At 37.7% G+C, this 25516-nt stretch overlaps 5 protein-coding genes across 16 annotated transcripts; 3 read left to right on the plus strand and 2 right to left on the minus strand.

The window, feature by feature from the left end:
* Positions 1–693: 693 nt before the first annotated feature.
* LOC119790669 (dual specificity protein phosphatase 13-like) lies at positions 694–8310 on the plus strand. Of its 9 annotated transcripts, none has more exons than XM_038296314.1 (8): positions 694–806; positions 947–1072; positions 1162–1403; positions 3501–3717; positions 3802–3924; positions 4935–5152; positions 6280–6506; positions 8185–8310. In XM_038296314.1, exons 2-8 carry the CDS (start codon positions 948–950, stop codon positions 8191–8193), a joined length of 1161 nt encoding a protein of 386 aa, XP_038152242.1. In that variant the 5' UTR covers positions 694–806; position 947; the 3' UTR covers positions 8194–8310. The 9 variants fall into 9 exon arrangements, with proteins under 9 accessions (XP_038152242.1, XP_038152241.1, XP_038152243.1 ...); XM_038296313.1 differs by lacking the exon at positions 8185–8310 and adding an exon at positions 6832–7012; XM_038296315.1 differs by lacking the exon at positions 8185–8310 and having other exon boundaries at positions 6270–7012.
* On the plus strand, positions 6878–9432 carry dusp29 (dual specificity phosphatase 29). The gene is made up of 4 exons (XM_038296346.1): positions 6878–7012; positions 8185–8378; positions 8486–8709; positions 8832–9432. Exons 2-4 carry the CDS (start codon positions 8200–8202, stop codon positions 9071–9073), a joined length of 645 nt encoding a protein of 214 aa, XP_038152274.1. The 5' UTR covers positions 6878–7012; positions 8185–8199; the 3' UTR covers positions 9074–9432.
* Positions 9433–13095: 3663 nt separating this feature from the next.
* LOC119790690 (dual specificity protein phosphatase 13-like) lies at positions 13096–14842 on the minus strand. The gene is made up of 3 exons (XM_038296347.1): positions 14601–14842; positions 14139–14356; positions 13096–14048 (listed from the first exon to the last, which is right to left on the minus strand). Exons 1-3 carry the CDS (start codon positions 14801–14803, stop codon positions 13837–13839), a joined length of 633 nt encoding a protein of 210 aa, XP_038152275.1. The 5' UTR covers positions 14804–14842; the 3' UTR covers positions 13096–13836.
* An 815-nt stretch (positions 14843–15657) lies between these two features.
* LOC119790691 (dual specificity protein phosphatase 13-like) lies at positions 15658–17443 on the minus strand. The gene is made up of 3 exons (XM_038296348.1): positions 17205–17443; positions 15972–16186; positions 15658–15887 (listed from the first exon to the last, which is right to left on the minus strand). Exons 1-3 carry the CDS (start codon positions 17414–17416, stop codon positions 15688–15690), a joined length of 627 nt encoding a protein of 208 aa, XP_038152276.1. The 5' UTR covers positions 17417–17443; the 3' UTR covers positions 15658–15687.
* A 341-nt stretch (positions 17444–17784) lies between these two features.
* LOC119790666 (sphingomyelin synthase-related protein 1-like) lies at positions 17785–24437 on the plus strand. 4 transcript variants are annotated; one of them, XM_038296305.1, is made up of 6 exons: positions 17785–17923; positions 21158–21769; positions 21941–22036; positions 22121–22238; positions 22329–22479; positions 23552–24437. In XM_038296305.1, the coding sequence occupies exons 2-6, from the start codon at positions 21162–21164 to the stop codon at positions 23854–23856; spliced, it is 1278 nt and encodes a 425-aa protein (XP_038152233.1). In that variant the 5' UTR covers positions 17785–17923; positions 21158–21161; the 3' UTR covers positions 23857–24437. The 4 variants fall into 4 exon arrangements, with proteins under 4 accessions (XP_038152233.1, XP_038152235.1, XP_038152236.1 ...); XM_038296307.1 differs by having other exon boundaries at positions 17806–17923; positions 21161–21769; XM_038296308.1 differs by lacking the exon at positions 17785–17923 and adding an exon at positions 18146–18275.
* Positions 24438–25516: the final 1079 nt, after the last annotated feature.

The raw sequence follows: 25516 nt of genomic DNA on the forward strand, positions 1-25516 counted from the left end.
TTAATTTCGAAATGATCACTTGATGTTTTTGCAGCTCCAAGTACATTGCTGTTAAAGAGGTTTATATTTAAAAAAGCTCAAACTGAGGTTGACTCCCTGCTTGGCTTAATCTATTTCATTCCAGATCATTCCCTGCAAAATTAGTACATACATTTCACTTCTCAGATAACCTTTAGACAAATTTTTAGATTTCACCCTGGCTAAGACAGGTAAGATATAGGTTATTTCCGTGCATACTTTTACTGTTTTTATGAGCCAAATATGCAGTCAGGAATGGCATTTGCAATTAATAGATGGTGCTGGTTTGAAGTAAAGAGGCTTGATCATGTGGCTATTTTCTGGAGTTACATTAATCTGATAATATTTAAAGAAGAGTAGCTGTCCTTTTATTTTAAAACTTCAATTAGCTTCCAAATGCTAGCAAAAACTTTAATAGCAAACAGAAATTTACTGACAATAGTTGTTGCATGATGTTAAAAGGTAAGAGACACTGGGAACAGAATTATAACCAAAAAGGAAAACCTAAGATGGGTGTAAATGTAGGATATAATGTCTAACCAATGGGATATAATAGTAACAACTTAAGTGATTTATTGCTGGAAATAGCAAATATTTCATAGAACATACAATACTGCGGTCAGTACTTAAATAATAGATCAGCTCTCTACAATGCTGTCGATATGACTGAGAACTCTGTGTTGTCCTGCTGTTGCAAGGTGAGTGTATGATTGCAGAGTTATAAAGGGAGCAAAGCTGCAGAAGGAGCCAGCACTGAAGGAGAAATGTTTTAACCGCTGTAAACCGAGGTAAGCCTGAGTGATATATTTCAGAAACACATTGGACTGCCGTGGTTTGAGTTTTTTTTTTGTCATCTATGTTTGTAACACAATGACTTGTACAGGATCTACATTAAGATAGTGTGCATTGATTGTGCGTGTCTGTACAGTATGTCTCTTAGGGATCCGCCATACGAACCTCCGTCTGTCTCTGAGCTACAGGAGTTCTTACTGGCAGACAGGCGACCAACTGGTCATGTCAATCAAGTCTGGCCTAATGTTTACATAGGCAACGAGTAGGTTGACACCCATCAACACATAACCATGTGTGTACAGAGATGTCACACATCTTTACTGCGAGGGTGAACCTGTGATCATGTTTCAGGGTGGCTGCTCGCGACAAAGGAGCTCTCCATAGTCTGGGCATTACACACATTGTCAATGCTGCTCATGGTCCTCCAAGTCCCAGCGACAGTCCCTGCTTTTACGTCAACACTGGCCAACGTTTCTACAGAGATATGACGGTGGATTATTATGGGGTGGAGGCTGATGATGCAACAGATTTCATTCTCAGTCCTTATTTCTATCCAACAGCGCGATACATCAGAGCTGCTCTGGCCATGGGAGGCAAGTCAGCCTGACCCATTTGACTTTCTTATAATGCTTTGAAAAGTGTGCTATTCTAGGCTGCAGGAAACACTATGACCTATACACACTATTTTAGAATCAAGGTCAGACTACTGTCGGTGTTAGTTTCTTACCAAACAGCCTTCAAATCAATTAATGGTTGCAAATCCTGAAACTAATACTGCACTAAAGTAATGCTTGCAAATAGATTTTTTTCAAAAATGCTTATTTTTATTCTTTAGCCTCAGCTTTAGTTTAAAATGTTATTGACAAAGATTAAAAAAATAATCTCACTGAGCAAAAGTATATGGCAAGGCAAGTTTATTTGTATTGCCTAAATAAAAACCCCCAATGATTGTCATGTTATAAGTCACTCCTACACAATAATTAGTGCTATATAGAGCTGGAAAGAACACAAAAGTACTCGAGTAAAAATACGGCTGTAAAGTTGCAGTTAACTCTTTATGTAAAATCTTAATTAGATAATGGTAAAAATTTGACTTTGAGTTAAGGTTACTAAGTTAAGAAAGCTTTTCTCATGTATTTCATAAAGAGAAAATGTGGTACTGGTCTCTAAATGTTTACAATTAAACAAGAAGTTCTCTAAAAAAAATACAGCTTAAAACATAACAACCAGTTTATTTATATGGTGCTTATTTACAACCCCTGTTATAAAGGTACTTTATATAAGACATAACTCTTTATCATTATTATATGTTGGGCTATGTGGTTTGGTTGGTGTTTAAACCACTGTGTAATAATTAAATGGGCCATTTTAACTAAAGTTACAAGATAAGTTTTCTCTACTAAAGGCTAAATGATGCCCCACTATGTTGGGATTTGATTAACTCCACTGATTGATCCCTGCAATTGCCTCTTTTATTTGTTTGTTTACATTTTACTTAGTTGTTATTTTTAGTTAGTAAATGTAACTGAGTAAAGTACCTAGTTAAGTAAAAGTATAAACTCAGCTTTGGTTTAACTAGCTAAAAAAGGAAAGAAAGTACAGATAATTTGCACTGAATTACGGTGAGTAAATGTAAGGAGATATTTTTCACCTCCGGTTCTATGTGGAACAAAGAGTTGGGATCAACCCCTCAAAAACAAAAACTTTAAAGTACATATGAGTAAATCATAGAGAAGTAGTTTCATAATTTAAGAACTGATGAGCAGCAGAAAAAGGGAAGAATTTGAAGCTGATTTCAAGGGAACAAAAAGAGCAGGAGAAATTTAAACTAGAGACGGAAGGAGAAAAGAGGAAAGATTAACAGAAAACAATAAGCTTAACATCATTTCATTTTTTAAAGTTTTTAGCATAATACTGACAAATATGAGCAAGAATGAAGGATAAATATTTTAAATGCTCATGGTAAATTGGTTTATTGCTTGTACTTGTACAGCACTTGATAAAATCTAAGGACTGCAAAGTGCTTTACACTACAGCCGGTCATTCACCCATACATAAACACATTCACACAGTGACGTGTGTGTTGCAGATTTTCTTTTGTAACATTCTTTATAAACTGCAGATTATGTACATAAATCGTGTCTCTATTGGGTATTACCCACAGCTAAACATATTTAATTCAAGGTTTTGAAATGCCAGTTTACCTTAGAAAGCTAAGCTTAAGCAAAGATAGTTTAGAGCAGGCATCCCCAACCTTGGTCCTCAAGGCCCCCTGTCCTGCAGGTTTTAGAGGTTTCCCTGCTTTAGCACAGCTGATTATAATGATTGCAGTAGACCAAAAGCCTGTTAATCAGCTTTCAATTAAAATCAGCTGTGCTGGAGCAAGGAAACCTCTAAAACAGGCAGGACAGCGGGCCTCGAGGACCGACGTTGGGGATGCCTGGTTTAGAGGTATGCAACATTATGCAATGTTATTACCAGATGCTTTTATACTTTACATTATTTACATTATTTCTCAAACAGATTTCTTTGTTTTCAAGCAGTTAAACTGTAAAGATCATCACGATTTCATTTTGACAAACCAACCATTTATGAAGGGCATTTCTATACTTTTTAGATCCACAGTATTTGCTGTTTAAGTGGTGTATATATATACAGGCTGAAGGTAATTCATAAAACCTGTGTCCTAGGAAAGGTTTTCGTACACTGCCTGATGGGAGTGAGCCGCTCTGCCACCCTAGTGTTGGCCTTCCTGATGATAATTGAGGATCTGCGGCTGCAGGAGGCGGTGGCTGCAGTAAGGCAGCACAGAGACATCTGTCCCAACGCTGGCTTCCTGATGCAGCTTCGTTGCCTCGACATGAGCCTAGAGAGGGAGAGGAGAAGAAAAAGACAGGCCCAAGCACTGTAAAGTCACAACCTTTCACAAATCAAGAAATTAGCACAAACCTGATTAGACACCAGGGCAGACAGTCATTTGTGTCGCTGCAGAGGTTATTCAGCCAAGCAGGGGGAAACACCATCTCTGACTGAGCTGAGGGAAATTCTCTGGACCAACAGGAAGTCTGTCGGGTCTATCAATGAAGTGTGGCCAAAACTCTACGTTGGGGATGAGTGAGTAGATAAGTCCTCTGTATCATCCCACAATGTGGTGAAGAGATTTACTGAAATGTTTGTGAACAAAAAAGTCTTTTTTTTTTCTAGAGGAGAGCCAACAGGGGCCAGTGTCCCTGTAGAACCAGTCCTGGCCCCTGTACTTAGCACATAAAATACAAAAATCTAAATGTAACAATTTGCAGTTAGAATAGGATGATTTAGGGTTTAAAAAAGAAAAGAAAAACAACTATAATCTCATTAAGAGTGCATACTATTAAATTATTTAGTTTAAAGACAATTATTATAAAATATTTTAATATGTGCTGACAAAGGAGACCGTAACTGATTAGTCCCTTTACAATTTACTTACTTTATTTACTAATGATAGAAATGACAGAAAAAAAAAGGTTTGTGGCTCATTTAACAGCCAAAAAAAATTAAGTCCGTTTTTTTTAGATTATCCATTTGTCCTTAGTCCCCATGAACCCCACTCCCGTCTAGATCCGCCGCTGTGAGTCTAAAATGAAAGGAATTAATTAATCAATTGATGTTGACATAATGCTAAGTTTAACTAAGTTCATCGTTGTCTTTTGTCATATTATTACTTTAGTTTTTAACATATTGAGATACTTTTATGTTAAATTCTAAATATTTAATTATATATATTTTTCATTTTTATCATTATTCTTACAAACTCCATTTCCATGACTCAGGACTTCTATCTTTTAATGGAGAAGTAACAAAATTTTAATCTAAACATGACGCTTCAATAAAGAGGAAACTACTTTGTTGAGATACATTTTTTGTGATCTTTTTACTTAGTAAACAAAGTGAAAACAAAAAACATGGCGTTTCACCCGTTATCATTTGCAAAAGCAATCTTGTACATCCAAATCAAACACATCCATTAATTGAGGGTAGATTTTTAAATTGTTTTTTTCTTTTGCACGAGCAGTTCAGCTCTTCTCTTTAGTATCTTCCATCAGGGCGATAGAGTTCAACCCTTTCTATGTGACTTGTATCTTAAGGTCTGTAGCTCGAGATAAAGCCAGACTATCATCTCTGGGTGTGACCCACGTCCTGAATGCTGCAGCAGGTCAACACCGCATCAACACCGGTCAGGCGTTTTACACCGACATTCAAGTGGTGTACCATGGTGTTGAAGCTCCAGACCATCCAGAGTTCAATCTCCGGCCTTTTTTCAACTCTGCAGCACAGTTCATAGACAGCGCTCTGAAGGAAAATGGTTAGTGAAGCCCTGCATGAGCAAAAGCTGGTTATGGATTTCAGTCATGAGTCCACATAAAAGAAATCACACCAAAAGAAATAAACTGCAAAATATGTAGAAATGCCCAATACTGGAATTCCACTAAACAACAATCATTGATTATTACTGTTACTTTTTTAAATATAGAGCTACAACTGTAGTGATGATGATAATTTAGACAGTGGTTTAAACTTGAAATATAATCTCTCACCTTTAACCTCTCAAAACCCACTCACCGTTTTAAAGAATTTACAAATAATAACTCAGAATGCATGGAAATCGCACTGGTAAAATGTTTGTTTACATGTTAGAGATTGTTGAAAAGCTTAGATTCTCCACAATTCAACCAACTAGTTCATTTCATGGACATAGCGAGCACCAAAGCACAATTAACACATATATAGCAGCATGTCAAAATGTAGCATGACAAAACAGCCACAACAAGCAAGCATGTCTTTATAACTGCTGTTAAAAAAAGACCTATTATTTTCGAAAATAAAAAAAACAACTTTGAGTCTTGTTTGAATGGTGCGGCATGGGCTTGATGCAGCTAGGGTGTTTTACTCACCCAATTTTCATGTATATATTCTGAAACTAGGTGCTTTCAAATAATGTATCACACATGTAATTTGGGCTTACAGTTCCTAAGTTATTTGCTTTTCCATTTGGGTATGCAAAATAGGCGAGAATATCCCAAAATGAGGTGGATATTAAGAGGTTAATGTAAAGAAGTCTAATCCAAATATCTTTAGTGTAGATTAGCTCTGTAGTTGTACAAATACTGCCATTGTTGTCAAGCTGCACTGAAATACTGAAAGGCAGAGTAACATTGCATTAATCTTACAACAATGTCAAATTTTAATTTTATATGGCAATTTGGTAGATTTAACATGTGGATTTATAAAACAAATAATGTGTATATTAATGGTTTAGTATTTAGCTTTTTATTTGAACTCTCACAGTTACTACTAGTGCCCTATTAAGGATGTGTTTGTACGGGGGGTTATGTGCAACCTAATATTTAAAGTCACAAAACAAATACTTTTGTGTGATTCTTAACAGTATTATCTAGTATTACTGATTGCACTAAATTAAGTGTCTTTCAGGGAAAGTTCTTGTTCACTGTGCTATGGGTGTGAGCCGCTCTGGCACCTTGGTTCTGGCCTACCTGATGATCCATCAGGGCCTGACATTAATGGAGGCCATCCTCTCTGTAAGACTGTGCCGAGACATTGGACCCAACTCTGGATTTCTGGAGCAGCTGAGGCAGCTGGAGCTGAGCCTACGTACAGAGAGGACACAGATCGCTGGGGACAGTAGTAAAACAGAAAAGGCTGTTTCTCTGTAAAACTTCTATACTGGATTTCTCTGTCTCTCTTTTGACAAACTTGTTTTGTGTGATTTCTAAGTTTGTAAACCTGTTTACAAAGATTTTCTGAACCTTTCTCCCAAATCTGATAGCAGATGCTGGAGTTGAATGTTGTTTTTATTAAAAAAAATATTAATATAGGACCTGATGAGTTGTTTCTATGCAAAAAAATCATAACCCTTCTGATTTAAGAAATTTGACATATTAAAAGACTTGAACATTCAAGAAGAAAGCAAAAAATCCTTTTCATGCTTGGATTATGTCTGGGTGTGTGTGTTATGTCTTTCAGATCAGGTTCTATAGCCCAGCTGTCTAAAAATACAATCTCCCACAGTCTTGGGGGCGGTAACCACTCTAGATCCATGTCACTGGCTTAAGACTTTCAGTGTTGCTAGATATTGATACTCACACTCAGTTTTTACACGTTTATCTGTCCCTAAGCGCCCTGCTTAGTGACAGATTTACATAAGGTGAGTAATTTATTTATGTCTCCTTTTTTTTGGTAAATATTCTATGCAGCCTTTTAATCTGGATGCACACACTTTAGCTTTCCTTGTCATCAATGCTGCAATCATAGCTATATATATTTTTGTATGTTTCTTGAGGTATTTGGCACAAGTTCTCAGTTGAAAATAACTAAAGACTTTGCCTGAGTAATTCAAACACATTAATATGCTTCTGTGTAAATCATGTGTCAGTGGGATGCACAAAATTTTATATAGGAGAGGCAGAATAAAGGGGGGTAATGGTAAGAAGTAGATGACACACTTTTCAGATTTAGATTTGTCAAAACAGCTAAAATAAATGCATATCGCTTTCATTTTTTCTATGTCTTTGAAAAAGATCAGGTTCCTAATCAATGACAAGGTTTTTAAAAGTGTTAATACTGACAAGAGCACTGCATGCTAATCACTGTGAAGGTAAATGGGTATGGAGCTTGGCAGCAGCAGATGGGGCTGGAGGAACAGGATTGGAAGACAAAAGTTTAGAATAAGCTCAACATTTCTAAATGATTTCAATAACTACAGAGTCAAGCACCAACTGCTTCATTGAGATCAGTAGATGTAGGGAACTGAAAACAGCCGCCATCAGACACCGCTTCTGTATACTGTGTATTTATTGATCTCACATTGGAGTAATTTACCTCTGCATTGGAGGATGCACCTGTGCATTTAACCCATTCCCTTGGGGAGCAGTGGGCTGCCACTGTGGTTAAGGGTCTTGCTCAGAAAACCAGAGTGGCAGTCTGTGGGAGTGGGTTTAGAACTCAGAACCTCAGGATTGCAAGCTCTATGCCCTAACTCCTAGGCCAACACTCCCTTCTAACTGCCTAGCCAGTTATCCTCCTGGTGCCACCAGCTTTCCAAGAAAAATATGCTTTTTAGATAATAAGATAAGAAAGCATTGTGTATCAAGATGTACATGAATAAAGGTCAAAGATGATGATTTTTTGCTTCTTTCAGGCAGAAGGGTATCACTGAGGAAGTGAACTATCACTTTCATTTTGATTTTTTTAATCATCTTTAAATATAACACCCTGGATATTTCAAATACTGTATCATACACTGTGTCCATTAAATGTACATAATACATCTTTTTAACAGGGATTTGTGATGTTTTTTTTGTTTGTTTGTTTTTTAAGAATAAATGATCAAAAATGACCACCTGTGTAGTGAAATCCAGAACAAAGAATCCGTATGCAGCTGTGCAGGTAGACCCAGACAGTGACTACATCACACCAGGAACATTAGACCTGGAGCAGCTCTTATGGACCGGCACCACAGCTCAGTATACTCATGTTAATCAGGTCTGGCCAAGAATTTACATCGGAGATGAGTGAGTTTTCATAAACTGCTTCATATTTATGAATGCACTTGTGCAATAACTGTTTAATTAAGAGTTTGTGCTGAAAGCTTCTCATTGGATGTCTTTAATTAAAACAGGAAAACCGCTCTTGAGCGGCCTGGGCTCAGGGACCTGGGTATCACTCATGTCCTAAATGCAGCAGAAGCCAAGTGGAACAATGTTCTAACCGGTGCTAATTACTACAGTGACCTGAACATCCAGTACTTTGGTGTGGAAGCTGATGACAAACCCTCCTTCAACATCTCCCAGTACTTCTTCTCAGCATCAGAGTTTATCTGTGAGGCCCTTAGCCAGCCACAGAGTGAGTTCTGGAGCAGAACTTGATCAACCAGGTTTTTCTTGTCAATAACGGATGCATATCTATAGGCTTAGACTGATAAAGGTGCTTTCAGTTTTCGTGATTCCACCTATTTTGTTTTTCAGATAAGGTGCTGGTTCATTGCGTGATGGGACGAAGCCGATCAGCCACTCTGGTGTTGGCGTACCTGATGATGAAGCACAACTTAACTGTAGTGCAAGCGATCGAGCATGTGCGGCAGCATCGCTGCATCCTGCCTAATCACGGCTTCCTGAGACAACTCAGAGCCCTGGACATCACACTGCAAGAGGACAAGCTGAGACGCAAAAGAGAAATGGAAGACCAAGAATGCAAAACAGAAACATGATGTACAGTACCTCTGTTCTTTACTTGTTTTGATATAGCATGATTTGAATACAAATGTACATTTTTCTCATTATTATATTGTCATTGCCTTCTTCTTCTAAGCATGTTGCAAGAATTTCTGTTTATTTTTCAATCCCATATTTAAATAGACTTTATTTATTTATTTTGGTGAAGAATATGCAATACTTAATGCATGTTTTTTTTGTGATATATTTGGTACTATATCGCTTTATTTTAAATATGCGTACAATAAATAGGTTTGGGTGGTTACCTGGGCCATCCTGTTGCTGAGACCTAACATTTGTCCTGCACTCTCCTCTGTAACCCTGTCAGAGTCATTGAAATGCATTTTCAGTTTAACTGCTTCCAAGTTTGAGTCTATTGTGGATTTGCTGTAATCTGAGGATCAAAATGACAATCCAGTGATTTATAAATAGATCCTCCAAATTATGTATTGCAGCCAAAGATAAGCATCGCTGATAATCTTGCAAATGTGACCACATTTCTTTTCAGAATTAGTATAGCTCTTTGTTTCATAATCATTCCATTTGTTGTTAGGGTGGTTTCCACCAATTTAGATCAAGTTTTTTTCCCTCTGTTTCGCTTGGAGTTAAAATTACCTTTCAGCAACTACGCTGTCTGCTCCTCCTCATAGCAGTCGTATACAAATAAATGTTTTGTCTTTAAATGTTTTTAACAGGGGGAAATGCAAAAAAACAAGGAGTCAAATATAATAATGCACTGAATTTTAATGGGAACCAGAGGAAAAACTAACAGAAGCAGAAGATGAAAATGATAACACATAGAACTGATGAGATGACAGATGTGACAATAAGATGGGGATTCTGGGTAAATGTGTTCCTTGGATCTGCATCAGCTGTTAGTTGTGGCAGTCATGCTGTGGGTTTGGCACGCTGGATGATTGCCCAAAAGTCGAATGTACAATAACTAATTATAAAATATGCATTTAATTCTCAGGCATTTAATTGTTTCTATTTCAAATAAAAAAAAGCAACATAAATATGTTGCCTGGAACCTAGTAAGGAATCAAAATAGATACAGAATAAAATTCTACTATAAATCTGCCTTTATAAATCTGGAGCTCCTCTGAGTAACTCAAATGTAGTCACATAGAAACTTGTTGAATTGGAAACAAAATACTAAACAAAAGTTATAGTCAGACTGACTCAATTTATTTTACTTTTATTTCCAGATTCATGAGCCGCTTTGATGAGCTCCAATAGCTCAGTGAGAAAACCAGCTGATCTCTACATCCAGTCTGTTCCTCTGTTGTGTTTGGATGTGTGTCAAAGCTGAAGGTGAACTCAAAGAAAAACATACTCTTTTGTTAAAAAAAGCTTCTTGTTGAGTCCTCACAAAGCAAAACAGATCCCAGCCCTATTTTATTTCACTACCTAATAAAATATTTTCATATACCCCTTGCAATGCACTAGCAGACCACTATGGATACGCCTACCCCCGATCGGGAATCACTGTGCTACACAATGAAGGGGTTATAATAGAAATTGTGGGGTGCTGCCAATTACTTAAAATTCAACTTAAGTGGGCATTTAATAATAAAACACACAAAACTACTTTGCATAAACACATCAAAGCTGTTTCAAAGTAGACTAACATTAAGCTTTCTGAGAAGCCCTGTTCATTGTGACACTGTCTGATTCGCAGAATAAAATCCCAGATTAAATGCAATACATAAATTATACACTGACCGGCCACTTTATTAGGTACACCTGTCCAACTGCTCGTTAACACTTAATTTCTAAGCAGCCAATCACATGGCGGCAACTCAGTGCATTTAGGCATGTAGACATGGTCAAGACAATCTCCTGCAGTTCAAACCGAGCATCAGTATGGGGAAGAAAGGTGATTTGAGTGACTTTGAACGTGGCATGATTGTTGGTGCCAGAAGGGCTGGTCTGAGTATTTCAGAAACTGCTGATCTACTGGGATTTTCACGCACAACCATCTCTAGGGTTTACAGAGAATGGTCCGAAAAAGAAAAAACATCCAGTGAGCGGCAGTTCTGTGGGAGGAAATGCCTTGTTGATGCCAGAGGTCAGAGGAGAATGGCCAGACTGGTTCGAGCTGATAGAAGGGCAACAGTGACTCAAATAACCACCCGTTACAACCAAGGTGGGCAGAAGAGCATCTCTGAACGCACAGTACGTCGAACTTTGAGGCAGATGGGCTACAGCAGCAGAAGACCACACCGGGTGCCGCTCCTTTCAGCTAAGAACAGGAAACTGAGGCTACAATTTGCACAAGCTCATCGAAATTGGACAATAGAAGATTGGAAAAACGTTGCCTGGTCTGATGAGTCTCGATTTCTGCTGCGACATTCGGATGGTAGGATCAGAATTTGGCGTCTACAACATGAAAGCATGGATCCATCCTGCCTTGTATCAACGGTTCAGGCTGGTGGTGGTGGTGTCATGGTGTGGGGAATATTTTCTTGGCACTCTTTGGGCCCCTTGGTACCAATTGAGCATAGTTGCAACGCCCCAGCCTACCTGAGTATTGTTGCTGACCATGTCCATCCCTTTATGACCACAATGTACCCAACTTCTGATGGCTACTTTCAGCAGGATAATGCGCCATGTCATAAAGGTGGAATCATCTCAGACTGGTTTCTTGAACATGACAATGAGTTCACTGTACTCAAATGGCCTCCACAGTCACCAGATCTCAATCCAATAGAGCATCTTTGGGATGTGGTGGAATGGGAGATTCGCATCATGGATGTGCAGCCGACAAATCTGCGGCAACTGTGTGATGCCATCATGTCAATATGGACCAAACTCCCTGAGGAATGCTTCCAGCACCTTGTTGAATCTATGTCACGAAGAATTGAGGCAGTTCTGAAGGCAAAAGGGGGTCCAACCCGTTACTAGCATGGGGTACCTAATAAAGTGGCCGGTGAGTGTATCAAGTATTGCATCGATTTCATGCTTTGAGATTTTGTAATCATTTCACACAGAAAAAGGTCATCATTCAAATAAAATTTTAAAAATATTTTCCCAAAAGGAAGAGTAAACTTTAAACTAGACAAAAGCAAACAACTAAAAAATATCCTCAATTCACATATGGTCCATGCCTTCTAAACATTGTGAGTTTTCACAGGAGCTGGGCGCTATTTTCAGCTGGCATTGGAGAGGTGCTACATTGGGGACAGATTGTAAATTTGTCTCTGAGCAACACAGAGAAACATACAACAAACAAAAATATATATACAAACTTAGAACCAACACTGAAGAAAGTGTAACAAATAAATGTTCATTCAAACTAATGCTTTTCACTCTAAACTAGATAAAATTATGTATTTAATTGTGTAACTCATTCTTTTGGATTTTGAGACATCAAGTTTGATTGAACCTGAACTAAGTACATTTACAAAGGACCCAAAACAAAGTTTTTGATTTCTCTCAATATGTATATATTTATTCATGGCCTGCAGGTAATTTTTTTTGTTTTGGTCAAATGTGAACTGCGCTTTGCATGCAGTCAGAGCACGTGATCTAGTCCAAGTCCCAGACTATGACAGAGTGGCGCAGTGGCTAGCACCTTGCAGCAAGAAGGTTGCGGGTTCAATTCCAGCCCGGGATCTTTCTGCATGGAGTTTGCATGTTCTCCCTGAGCATGTGTGGGTTCTCTCCAGGTACTCTAGCTCCAAAAACATGATTGTTAGGTTAGTTGGCTTTTCTATATAACCTCCTTAGGTGTGAGTGTGTGCTTGAATGGTTGTGTTGCCCTGCCATGGACTGGCAACCTGTCCAGGGTGTATAGAGTATGTAAGATCGGAAGTGGAAATTATTTCTGAAGTAAAGTCAAATGATATGTGAAAAATCTAATTTGGTTATATTTAGATTAATGTATACAATCTATACAAACATTAATTCTTGTTAATTTAGTTAAAAGTAAGCATATTAGGTTGGTCCAATGTCAATATATTAGTTTGGTTCATCAACTGAAATGTTCAGAAAATAATTTGGAACAGGGCAAAGATTTTAAGTTGTGTCAGTGCAGTTTTATTGCTAACATCAACATAATATATTCAGGTGACAGCAAGCGATTAAATTCAGATTCTGTGAAGTCAAATATTTTACATGTGATATCTGGACATCATTTTTTTAGTTTGAGCAAGGTTATACCTTTTCCAGTGAAGGAGCAGTTTAGGGAAATAAACTAATTTAACTTTGATTTACATCTAAAAGGTTCTTGCAGCATCACAACAGTCCCTGCCCCATCATTCAAAAAAAAAGAAGAAAAGAAATAAAGGATAGTTTTATTTGGTTTCAATTGGAAGACATATTGTTGCATCAAAGCACAAAGAAACAACCAAATATATGTGTAAGAAACAATGACAATACAAATTAAAGCAGCGTTTGGTCCACTACGAAAAGTAGAGCACACAGAACATTTTCAGGTTTATTAATCTGTCCTTTCCAGAACCAATGTGAGCTCCTTTAATTTTGGAGTCTAATTATTAAGCTTTATGTACATAAAGATAAAACTATATTGTTTAACTGTCATTAGCTGTTATCCCATAAACTGTTTTAGGATGTAGAAATTCAAAACTAATATAATTTTCAGAAATAGACACATTTATGAAATTAAAAAAGTGAAAGAAAAATTCTTTAAGAATGTATTCTTTGGGGTTACATAAACGTGCTATTTACAGCTGCTGCCCATGTGATCAAAATGGAGTATGATACATGCCAAGGACAAAGCAGGGAGATAATTATGTCAGAGAACAGGGCACAGCATCCTTTTTCGGGTCAACTCTTCGTCCAGCTTCAGGAGGAGAGTCAGGAAGTTCCGGTTGGGATAAATGGCCCGTTTTTTGACAATATGCCTCAGGGCATCTCTAAGTGAAAAATTGTGCTTTAACATGAGGTAGGACAGGACTAATGTGGCTGATCTACTCACACCCATAATACAATGAACCAACACTTTCCCTGAAGAGAAAAGAGGAGAAAAAATGATTAAGAAAATTGATAAGAAATACATTTTTACTCAATTTAAAACATATATTTAAAGAGGTATACCATCTTTGCTCTTCAGGCCTTTATGAATGAAGTCTGCAGCAGATTTAAAGTATTGGCTGAGGTCAAAGTGATCTGAGTCTTCTGCAGGGATGCCAAAGTAAACACACATGTTCCCATAAAAGCCCTGGTCACCGATGCTGCCCTGTTTGGAGTGGGCTGCGTTCAAAACATGAGTGATGCTGAACTTACATAATGTGTTTTTGTTCTGTGCAACAGCCCTGTGAATAAAAGGAAACAAGTCATTTTTAAAAACAGTTCTTATTGTAATATATAACCCCAATTTATAAGCACAAACTGTGCAATAATGTTTGCTTTAAATAGGCAATAAAAGTAGACTGCCTCAAATATTTTTGTTAGTTTAGTTTAGTTAAGGTTCTCCACCATCTCAGTGCAAAAATGATCAAAGTTGTAACACAAAGCTTGAAGATATATTTCCTCTGCTTTCAAACACAGTACACTCACACATTTCCTATGTACAAGTTGGGCCAGACTTCATCCACAGGTGTGAGCTCCAGTTTGCAGGAGTCCAAGATCAGCTCAAGTTCCTTAATGACCACCAGATTCTGACGCTGGCCGTTCCTCGACATTCTTCCTCTGCTCAGAGTCCGACTCTGAGCAGACGCCTGCGCTGCCCCTGCTGCCACAACCCACTGCCCCTTCATCATCTCGCTGAAAGGCACGAACAGCTGGATGATTTATTGGGAAGCACTCAACCCTGCTCCAAAATTAGCCTGCAGTTTTCACAGCATTGGTTCTGGCAGGACGTTAGAGTTACCTAATGTTGCTGTGGGATTGATTGGTTTGTTTGTGTTTGATTCTCTCTCTTACTCTCAACACTAGGGTTATATTAGCTGAAGCCAGATTCTGGTAAAAATGCAAGATGTCATCCTAGTATAAAGATCTGTGGGAATTAATGATATAAAAAGGGACATTTGTTATTCTGTTTTAGGTTTGTGTTTTAGTTTCTGTTAAAGTTTAGCTTAGGGATCATTTCTAGATATATGCTTCCTTACTGTTTAGGCATCTGCTTAGTTCCTGGTTCTCACCCTTGTTATTAAATCAAGTATCAACCATAGCTGTATATAATCTTTAAATCTTTTATCTGCTATTATCTGTCATTATTCCTGTATAACCTGTTTATAGTTTTCATATTTATTTATTTTATAAACTCTCTGTTTATATATACCATTTATAGTCAATACATACATAGTCTCTGTGCACATGTAAATAAAAATGTAGATCCTGTATAGCACTTCTGGATAGATGCAAACTACATTTCATTGCTTTGTACTTGTGAGAGTGTAATGACAATATGGTTGAATTCTATTCTATTCTTCTACACTTAAACCTCTCTATCTCACTACATCAACTATGACTTAGTCGTTTGCAACTTAGTGTTTTGTTTCTGTTCATTTTAGTATTTTTTTATCCAATAAACATCCAGTTGACAATTATTCTGCCTGATTTTTAACCTGCCTTATCATTAAAATCAATGGCAACAACTGGGAAAAAGCTAAACTAATTTAACCAGCCATAAAAACTGCTTGAGCTAATTTTGTCTTTGGACACACAGACTTTGTTCTAGGTCAATAAGCTGTCGTATAAATCCTCTGTTAGGAAAAATCCAGCGCTGCTGTTGCACACAGCGCATTGAAGATAGGAGACTGAAGTTATGATGAATCATCAGGTAGGCCAAAACCAGCGCAGCAGAGCGGCTCACTCCCACAGCACAGTGTACAAAAATCTTCCCTAAAAAAATAAATAAATAAATAAAAACATAAGTATGAAACTCCACTTGCTTCATGTTTGTTAATCAGGAGCTGCCGACTGTACCTCCTGATGCCAAAGCCAGGTGGATAAACTCTGCTGCAGGGTAGAAAAAAGGCGAGAGATCGAATGTAGGTAGATCGTTGGCAGGAACTCCGTAATATTTCACTGTGGTTCCATAGAAATCATCTCTGCCTTTGCAGCAGAGTTTCCTATGGGAGGCGTTCAGCACATGAGTGATGCCCAGCTGCCAGAGTTCAAACTTATTATGAGACATAAACCTGGAATGAGGGGAAGATTCAGCTTGAAGTATAGTTTTAATAAGCATAATGCATATGTTGAAAAATGAATTATATCTTTGTGAGCACCTGTTTATTTTTTGGGGATTGTATATGACAAACCAGCACCTTAAGTTATTATAACATAGATGGTCAATCATACCTGGTTTTCATCTATTAGAGGTTCAATCCAGCACTACCAACACATTCCTCTTTTCAGCACTCCTACGGACTGAACATCAGGTTTTAAAGTCTTTCTGCAGATTTGTATTTGTATTTGGGTCTGAAATTAAACATTGTCCTTCTAATAGCATCCAGTCGGAGTTCTCTGTATGTTTATAGTTTATGTACCTCTGGAGGTTGAACCTCCATTCCAAACAGGGGCGCCATAAGGGGGGAACAGTTAGGAAGATTCTAAGGGGCCTTGAGTGAAGGGGGCCCCAAAAGAAGAAGAAAAGATTTGTCCCACTATACTTTTCAAGTATAGTGGGACAACAGCAAAGCAAAGCAGAAATATATTGACCAGTCCTGCATCGCATCAGTTCTCCCCATCTGTCAATGGCAAATTAAACAAATCAATGCATCTTTATAGCAGCTTTAAAGCTTACATACATTTTTTTTTGGGCAGGGGCCAATAAAAATGTCTTTCATGGGGCCCCAAATTCCTGGCGGCATCCCTGATCCCAGACTTACATCCTGTATCAGATTATTTTCAAGGCTTATCCATTTAGACAAACGTGATGTAATTCTTTTGATAAAATTCAGATTTGTTGAGTGCAAGTTAAGTCTTTTTTTATCTCAGTGATTCTCCTGCCTGCAGCTCCTCCAAAGTTTACATTCTCATTGTAGTTAAGGTAAATGGTTGACCTTTGAAAAGTCTAAATTTTGAACCATTCTCCTGTTACTGGACACACTACTTTGCAATGGTGTCAAAGAAAAAATCCAAATAAACATACCAAAGTTTATGGTTGTAACAGAGTATTGGCAGGGGCTGTACATATCCACATCCCAGGATACTCACATGTCTCCCAGAAAGAGATTCGGCCAAACCTCATCTGCATGGTGACATGAGCGTGGTGCTGAATGCAGGATCTCCTCGAGTTCCTGTAGAGTTGGAGTCTGACCTGTGCTGCATGTTTTATCTTTCCCCTCTTCTTTATCTGTCTCCCTTGAGTCCTCTGAATCACAATTTTCTCCCATTACAACACCCGTGGGTGGCTTTCCGTCTGTCATTTTTTTTAAGTGCTTGCTTACACCACTGTGTAGTTTTCCTGTAAAGCCCCCCCCCCCCCCCCCCCCCCCCCCCCCCCAATGTCAGTGACTGCCACAAACAGCTGGTGCAATCTGACACATAAATATACAAAACAAAACAAAATAATAATTTCAAATTAGTCTGCAAACATGTCAGTCTTTAAAAGCAACTTTATGGGTTTAATAAAAAAGGTCAAACAAAATTATTATTTTGCCCTTTTTTCTCCATGCAGTGTAACAGTGCCTGTAGTTAGATCCCTGCAGGTCAAAGGACTGGCCAGCAGAGGGCAGTGTGTTCCAAACTACAATCTTCTTGGCGCGCGGAGATCTTCTTTGCTACTGTTGTTTATTAATACCGTCTTCCTGTTTGGTGTTGCCTAGATCTCTGAAACCATGATGCTGGCCATGACACAATCCTGGGAGTGGAGAAACAGGCTGAAAGTGTATTTGAGACGACTAACAGCACAGTGACACCGCGCCCCTTTCAAGGTAGGAAAACCTTAGTTCATATTATATTTAAAGCAAGTTTACCCTGAAATACTGTGCCTTCTGTGACTTATTTAATCCAAGTTAAATATATCTACACACATTTTAGATTTTCTATGAGAGCATAATGTATGTGGCTGGGTTTTGGGGACAATGTAAGTCCTTTGTTTAGCTGTCTTTGTGTGAGACACACTGGGAGCTTTCTGTGTCCTGCTGGGTGACACTGCTTCCCTGTGACTCAGTGGAAGATTTCTAAATGTGCTGACATGGCACTACTTCATCTCAAGTAAAGCCTCTGGTGTCTAGATTTAAAATAAGCAATCTCTCCTCCTGGTGCAGAGCAATAGCTGTGCTGGTGAGTCATTAATGTAAATATGTGTCACCTCTGTGTGGGGGCCAGTCTCTGGTGCAGCCTTTGGGGGATTTGCATTCACTCTGATAGTAAAATTAATTACTTTATCTTTTTCAGCAAAGCCTTTCTCTTGTTTGAGCCTGTATGACAACTTTCAGTGAAGTGATGTTATGTTGGGTGAGGCTGTTTACCCTAAAATGCCAGGACAACAACCTGAACTTTTAGTTTTATCCTCACTCATTTTTTTAAACTTTAATTTAGAGTTATATCTGTAGAACTACAGTATGAAGATTGTTCCAAAACTTAGAGTTTGTATTGTTTCTCTCAACAGGAATCAAAGGGCGATGACACATGTTTTACAGCATAGAGATAATGAGGCTACCAGATGGTTAGAGAAGCAGGCTTTTCCTGCCTGCTCTGAGTTTCTGATGACTTTTAGAGTTTATGACTTTGCTTTTTGTTTTTTAACTAAACACTACAGTAAACAAAAACAGGCATATTGCACTTGGTTGTGCTACAGTGAGATTCACAAGATTAGACAGCATCTGGAGAAAATATGTTGGAATATGTAAACATCGGATTTCAGTAGTGGATATTATCATTTTAAGCGAAACAGTTGGCAAGAAAAGGTTTTATTTTACAAGTTTTAAGTTATCATCACTTTGTTTTGCTAAACATAAAGCGACAAATAGTTATGGATTAAAATATGTGTTTAGCAGGTGAAAAGGCTGTTTTCCAAAGAAGATTTTGTATATTTTTACAGCTTGGACTTACCGTTTTGAATCAGGCCTGGCATAATCAACAAATTTGTATATATTGTATGTAGGGCTGAAACAATTAATCAGATTAATCGTGATTAATCGATTATTGAAATAATCATCATCTAATTTAGTAATCGATTAATTGTTAAATGGAGTAGACAGAGTGTAAAACACGCCTTTAGCTGAGACAAAACCCACTTAGAGCAGTAATTATACAACAATTGTAAAAATATATTTATATATATAACAGATATTTTAAGATATAAAAAAAAAGTTGTGTATCAATATACTTTATTCAGAACTCCTCAAGTGGAAAAGTTTGAGTTTCACCTGGTTTATTTTTGTAAAAAAACGAAACTTTTTTAAGGAACCTTTCTCAATTAATTGAAAATCGATTAGCAAAAATACTCGTTAGTTGAGGCCCTAATAACATGTAACATATAATGGGCGAAATGCAACTTGACTGACAGAAGGACACATAGATATGTTTTTATTGCTCACTTGCTAAACCAAAGTCAATATAGTGAAAGAGTGTTTTCCAATTAGCATTAATGTTAATCTAAGGTGTAATATATCTTAAATTCCAGCAGTGTTTAATGTGTTATAGGTTGCAAGCAGTCTGCTGTAGTGGCTTTTAGTTCGACATGTGCCTTCTCAGCATGCAGACTATCGCTCATTCCAAAAAAACTCAACATGAATCCAGTCACGTTGATTCAGAGTCGCAGACCTTTGGAGCAACATCACTGTGAGCTTATCACAAAGGTCAAAAGGTAAAAACTAAAAAAGAGCTGAAGTACCAAAAGTCATTCATCTTTGTTGAGTCTATATGGAAAAAAAAAAGTCACTTTGTTTCTGTCTAAAATCATGTAGTGTCTGCAACTCCCAGTGAGTTTCTCTAACCGATGAGTTCATTTGTTTTCTTACCAAGCATTAGGATATAGGCGATAATTGTTTGCTTTGGGTTGACCTTTATCTGGTAACACACTGCATACTTATGCTACAAGCTACAAAACACCTGAACGCAAACAATGCATTTGCACTGAAAGCTTGCAGGATGTTATGATAAATCCCATGAAATGAAAAGGCTTTATAGGACATACTGGATGCATTTTCCAAACGACTTTTGATAAATATTTATAAGGTAAAGTAATAAAGAGAATAACTGGGCAGAATGTTGTATTTCTTTTACCTAGTAAACAGCTGGTGAAGGGATATATGAGTAACAGACTTAGTAATTAACCTTCTTATTTAGGCTGAAATAAAACTTTTGATTTTATTTTGGAAAATTAGAGCTGTACATGTGCAGGAATTTTGAACCTTTTAAGGTTTAACTTAACATTTAAAGATATAACTTGGCAAGTAAAGTCTTAGCCTATTGAATGTTTTGCACAATACAAATCTAGATATTAGTAGAAGGTGGATATGATCAGCAGAATGTGGTGCTTTGCAAGAACACATTAAAAGGTACTTTGACATGTACAAACCAACTATTTTACTTATTTTTATGTCATAAAAACGACGAAGGTTTGCATATTTGTAAACACCTTTCAGCACAAAGAATTAGCAAAGAAATATCTGATAACTGTATTGTCTGTATATGTATTTAATCCCTTTTAATATGATATAATTATGATTCATGATAGTTAAAAGAATTGCCGGGCAACTGACTGCCTTCAGATAAAGGATTAAGTTGCGTTGTCACGGTACCATTGAAGAACATTAATGAACAAACTGCATCATTTAGACAGAGGAAAGTGGTGATTTAAGAATATTTAATTGATCCATAAGGAAAATTAAATATCAGATGAGAGTTGAGGAAAAATGCTTCCATCTAGAAATCAAAAACCAGACAAATGCAAACTAGTCTGAACTGGAAACTGAGAGTGTTGCTCTGGCAGAGCTGCACGGATTCACAGCTCAGGTGGGACAATTTCTGTGCAAAAATCTACTTAAACGTGCACTCCAGTAATCCGAATTACTGAATAATAATGCATTCTACATTTTATTTTAAGACCTTTTGATTTATAATTTGTATTTTACTTCTTGCAGTGTTCGAAGTAAATGCGAGCACTCATTTTCGTGAAGCATAACATGCATTTATGGTGCCTGTGTTTCTGTTTGCAGTAGGATGTCTGAGTCTGATGGCCGTGTGAGTGCCTGGAGCTGTGATCAAGTCGCCCAGTGGCTGCAGGGGGAAGGATTCGGGCAGTATGTGGACTTGTTGTGTTCGCAGCACCGCGTTGATGGCCTCAGTCTGCTGGCTCTGACTGAGGCCGATCTGCGGGGTCCTCCACTGAGCCTCACCGTGCTGGGAGACGTCAAAAGACTGACTATTGTCCTCCGCCGCCTCCAGAGAGAGAATAGGTCAGAGCTAGAGGAGCTGGGTCTGTGGCCTTTAGACACTCCCCCTGCTGGACTCTCGCTAGGTGCTCCCAGGGTCGAGTGGAACTATGGGTGTAATGGAGCAGATCGTTTGTGTAACGGCACAGAGCTGCGTTTGAGAAACAGCAGCAGACTTGGATGTGTGCCTGGGCCAACGCTCTGTCAAACACACTCCAATGGGACGTTTCATCAGCCAATGGCAGGCAGATTGGATCCGGAGGTGTGGAAGACCGTTCTTAGCTCCATATATGTGTTCTTAGTGTGCGGACTGACCTCTTTTGTCATGGTTATTGTGCACGAACGTGTCCCTGACATGAGGACCTATCCGCCTCTTCCTGATATTTTCCTGGACAGGTATGAACCAGCCTTCTTATCTTGTGCATTTTGCAATAACTGCCCGAAAAAAAAACACACAAGGGGATTTTAGTCCTCGCTAAGCAACTTAATCTCCTTGGTTCATGAACGTGTTCTCCTGCTGCTTCATCTAATCTACATACTGATATGAATGTTGTCCCTCTTTCTTAGTGTACCCAGAATCCCTTGGGCTTTTGTGATGGCTGAGGCTTGCGGCCTTATCTTGTGTTACATGTTTGTGTTGATCCTGCTCCTTCACAAGCACAGGTGCCCATACTGATTCCAATCACGCTCCAGTCTGCTCGCTATGCCAAGAGTTTGATCCGAGCTTTTACCCCGTCTGTGTTCCAGGTCAATTCTTCTCAGACGGTTGTGCTCTCTGATGGGAACGGTGTTTTTGCTTCGTTGCTGCACCATGTTTGTCACCTCTCTCTCTGTGCCAGGGCAGCACCTAAAGTGTGCCAGTCTGGTGGGTAAAACAGAGGAGATACTTTAAAGATAGTCAAGTACATAAATGAGGCAAGTTTTTATTCGCTTTGTTTTTATTTTGTCCCGTCAGTCGTATGGCGACACCTGGGGAAAGATCCAGAGAGCCCTGGCCATATGGAGTGGGTTTGGGATGACTCTTACCGGTGTCCAAACCTGCGGAGACTACATGTTCAGCGGACACACAGTGGTCATCACAATGCTCAACTTCTTTGTGACTGAATGCAAGTATCATTATTTGTCTGCTTTCATTGTCCGGTTTAAAATAATTAGGAATAGCTGAAGTGAAAATGTTGATCAAGTTGTTTTTTTCTGTGTGGTCTAGGATCAGTTAATAAATACTCAGGAATACCCAAAATATTCATCAGCATCATTTCTAATTATATTCCAGACAATTGTATAAAAGTGAAAATGACTAATGTAAGTTGTAAACAAACTTCTTGAGTTGTAGATGCCAAAATTGGAATTTAAGATTATACCAATAAAATAATAGTAATGTTGTAAACTATCTATTGTTAATAAAACTAGTGCACTGTAAATACATTTTCTTCTTACTGTATTACTCATATTTAGGAAATCTGTGTGATTGTTTGTAAGGTTGTGTAACAGTTAAAACCAAAGCTTTGTTTATTTGTTAGCATGGGACCAGACTGAACAAATAAGGTAATAAAATGAATATTTAGAATCATCTTAAAATAATCTGTGTTGAAATATTCACAGGTTTCCCACACAGTCTAGAAAAGTAGGGAATTTTATTTCAGTATGTCCCTGTTCTGGATTATCACTGAAAATATAATAAAAGATAAAGAATAGAGTTCTCTATCATATTGTCAAAATGTTATGTCTGTCCTTCCTAAATTCCCTCCTTGCTCACTGCCTCTTCTTTTTTCATCTCTCATGTCCTTCTGTTGTTCTTCGCTTTCTTCACTGCATCCTAATTCCTATCTTTCCTTAGTCCCTGTATTCCTTCCTTCCTCCCATTCTTCCCATTTCTTCGTGTCCCTCGTTCTTTCCTTCTTTGTGTCCTTTTCTCATCCTGTCCTTTCACTTAGACCCCTGGGATTCCTAATCCTGGCCCACGTGTTTCAGGTGTTCCCTACTGCCACATACCTGACTTCAATAAATAGTGTGATTAACTACCTCCTGCAGAATTTAAGTGAATGCTTTTGCAATAATGCAACTATTTTAATCGGGCGTGCCGTAGCTCCGATGTCTCTGAGACGCCTGGAAAATTATGAAATGTTCACCAAAAAACACAAAAGACTTAGACTAACTACTAATTTATTGTACTTTCAGACACGCCAAGGAACTGGAATCTGATTCATACCATCTCTTGGGTGTTAAACCTATTTGGGATCTTCTTTATTCTGGCGGCTCACGAGCACTACTCCATCGACGTCTTTATCGCCTTCTACATCACCACCCGCCTTTTCCTCTACTACCACACTTTAGCCAACACTCGTGCCTATCAGCACAGTCGAAGAGCACGCATTTGGTTCCCCATGTTCTCCTTCTTTGAGTGCAACGTAAATGGACCCGTCCCCAACCAGTATAACTGGCCCTTCAACAAACCAGCCTTTATGAAACATTTAATTGGATAAATAGTTTTCAGGAATAGTTGAGCTTTCACATCAGTGCCTCAAAATATCCTTTTATTACATAAGTATTTTTTTTTCCTTATTTACAAAATGAATCATGTTTTACTCAGGTTCAAATTAATAGTTTAAGATTTTATACTCTATACAAAAAGATGAGAAAATGTAAACCACTGCTGTCAGTCTGCTAAATATGAAGCTAGCAGCTAGTTGTCTAAAAAGCAGAAATAATCTATAGTTTTAGCCAAAACTGAAGAAAAAAACCAAACACATTTGATCAATCTAAGTAGGAAATGGTGAAAATAATTATTTTGGAATAGCTTTCTGCTAAAGCTAGCTTCAGCTCTCTCATGATATGCATATTCCTTAGTTGACAGATCTGACAGAATATGGCTTTTACTACATGTTCCCTAATATTTAAATCGCACATTTACAAATGAATAAAAAACACTGACTTTTATTTTAATAAAAGCAAAGTGTATGTGGCATTTTCTGGACGATAATACACTTTGAGTTACTACTATCGTTAACTTCTACTTTGGGGATGTTTACATGTCATTTGTGTTTTTTTTTTTTTTTTTTTTTATCTAACTAATAATAATAATAATGCAAAAGACTGTGTTTTACAGACTAAATTTGCTGAAAGCTCATGTATTTTTGCAAAGAGTGCTTCAGTAAGTGCAACCAAACTCGCCTTTTCTCTATATGCACCCTAATACCTTACCTCCTACAGATTAACAAAAAAATAAAAGTCCACTTCAGGGAGATTTTTATTTCTGCCTTTTTGCATCAGAAATGAATAGCTGCTTTGTTACAATCAGTTTTAAATTTAAAATTCAGGTTTTAATACTATTGGTTTTTTTTCCTTTTTTTTGGTTGGCATCTTAAATAATTACTGACGATGGCTTAATATGAAGTACTTTACATTCTCCTTTATTTGGTTGACAGAAAATTAGTCAACCTATGTTTAGATCTTTACTATAACCTTGCCTTTTTCTAGTAAATTGTCTTTGATCTTATGAATTAAGTTAACAGCTAAGGAAAACTATTATGTTGGTCCTAAAATGTAATTCTGTGTTTAGAAATTTCCAAAAAGAAGCATGCTGCATCAATTCGAAGGCAGTTGTCTCTTTCTTCTAAAAAAAACAGGCTCTTGAATGTGCAACTTAAACATGATCTGTATTCGTGTTCCTCATCTTAAGTGTCTGATATCACTGTTTAAATATTTGAATTGAAGATATGCAGGGCTGCACACCATCCTATGTGACCCATCACTGTGACTCTCAAACACTGACCTGTTTTTGACTGGATCAGATCTCATCTGATCACAACACATTAAGACTCCTGTATGTTTTAGAATACATTTTTTTTTTGTACTCTATGGTTCAAGTTTTTTTTTTAAGGTTTATATACATATTAGTAAATAAAACCATCATTGCAGACAAAGTGAAAATATTATTTGTGAATTTCCCACTATCTCAAATTACTCTCTGCTTATTCAGTTATTTCAGTTTGGTCTGTGGATGAAATCAGCTTTTTAAACAACAGTAGAACAACAAAGACTAGTAAAACCAATAAGAAGGTATTGAATTATTTTGTTTTTCTTTTTTACAGATAATTAATGCTGCTTGATACAGTCAGGAAATATGCCTGAGCTTGAAGCAGC

Source organism: Cyprinodon tularosa, unplaced genomic scaffold (genome assembly GCF_016077235.1).
Source record: "Cyprinodon tularosa strain WSP-4 unplaced genomic scaffold, ASM1607723v1 ctg37, whole genome shotgun sequence".
NCBI classification, from domain to species: Eukaryota; Metazoa; Chordata; class Actinopteri; order Cyprinodontiformes; family Cyprinodontidae; genus Cyprinodon; species Cyprinodon tularosa.

What these genes read in the sequence shown, in the direction of transcription:
- LOC119790669 (XM_038296313.1), top strand. Translation starts at nt 948, where the DNA reads ATGTCTCTTAGGGATCCGCCATACGAACCTCCGTCTGTCTCTGAGCTA. An exon ending in AGCTGCTCTGGCCATGGGAG is followed by an intron (nt 1,404 to 3,500) that starts GCAAGTCAGCCT and finishes CCTGTGTCCTAG; the next exon opens with GAAAGGTTTTCGTACACTGC. An exon ending in ACAGTAGTAAAACAGAAAAG is followed by an intron (nt 6,507 to 6,831) that starts GCTGTTTCTCTG and finishes TATGTCTTTCAG; the next exon opens with ATCAGGTTCTATAGCCCAGC.
- dusp29 (XM_038296346.1), top strand. Translation starts at nt 8,200, where the DNA reads ATGACCACCTGTGTAGTGAAATCCAGAACAAAGAATCCGTATGCAGCT. An exon ending in AGAATTTACATCGGAGATGA is followed by an intron (nt 8,379 to 8,485) that starts GTGAGTTTTCAT and finishes TAATTAAAACAG; the next exon opens with GAAAACCGCTCTTGAGCGGC. An exon ending in GGCCCTTAGCCAGCCACAGA is followed by an intron (nt 8,710 to 8,831) that starts GTGAGTTCTGGA and finishes TTTGTTTTTCAG; the next exon opens with ATAAGGTGCTGGTTCATTGC.
- LOC119790690 (XM_038296347.1), bottom strand. Translation starts at nt 14,803, where the DNA reads ATGATGAAGGGGCAGTGGGTTGTGGCAGCAGGGGCAGCGCAGGCGTCT. An exon ending in AACTTGTACATAGGAAATGT is followed by an intron (nt 14,357 to 14,600) that starts GTGAGTGTACTG and finishes TTTTATTCACAG; the next exon opens with GGCTGTTGCACAGAACAAAA. An exon ending in AGGCCTGAAGAGCAAAGATG is followed by an intron (nt 14,049 to 14,138) that starts GTATACCTCTTT and finishes TTTTCTCTTCAG; the next exon opens with GGAAAGTGTTGGTTCATTGT.
- LOC119790691 (XM_038296348.1), bottom strand. Translation starts at nt 17,416, where the DNA reads ATGACAGACGGAAAGCCACCCACGGGTGTTGTAATGGGAGAAAATTGT. An exon ending in AATCTCTTTCTGGGAGACAT is followed by an intron (nt 16,187 to 17,204) that starts GTGAGTATCCTG and finishes CCCTCATTCCAG; the next exon opens with GTTTATGTCTCATAATAAGT. An exon ending in CCTGGCTTTGGCATCAGGAG is followed by an intron (nt 15,888 to 15,971) that starts GTACAGTCGGCA and finishes TTATTTTTTTAG; the next exon opens with GGAAGATTTTTGTACACTGT.
- LOC119790666 (XM_038296304.1), top strand. Translation starts at nt 19,727, where the DNA reads ATGAATCCAGTCACGTTGATTCAGAGTCGCAGACCTTTGGAGCAACAT. An exon ending in CTTATCACAAAGGTCAAAAG is followed by an intron (nt 19,804 to 21,157) that starts GTAAAAACTAAA and finishes TTCTGTTTGCAG; the next exon opens with TAGGATGTCTGAGTCTGATG. An exon ending in CCTGATATTTTCCTGGACAG is followed by an intron (nt 21,770 to 21,940) that starts GTATGAACCAGC and finishes CCTCTTTCTTAG; the next exon opens with TGTACCCAGAATCCCTTGGG.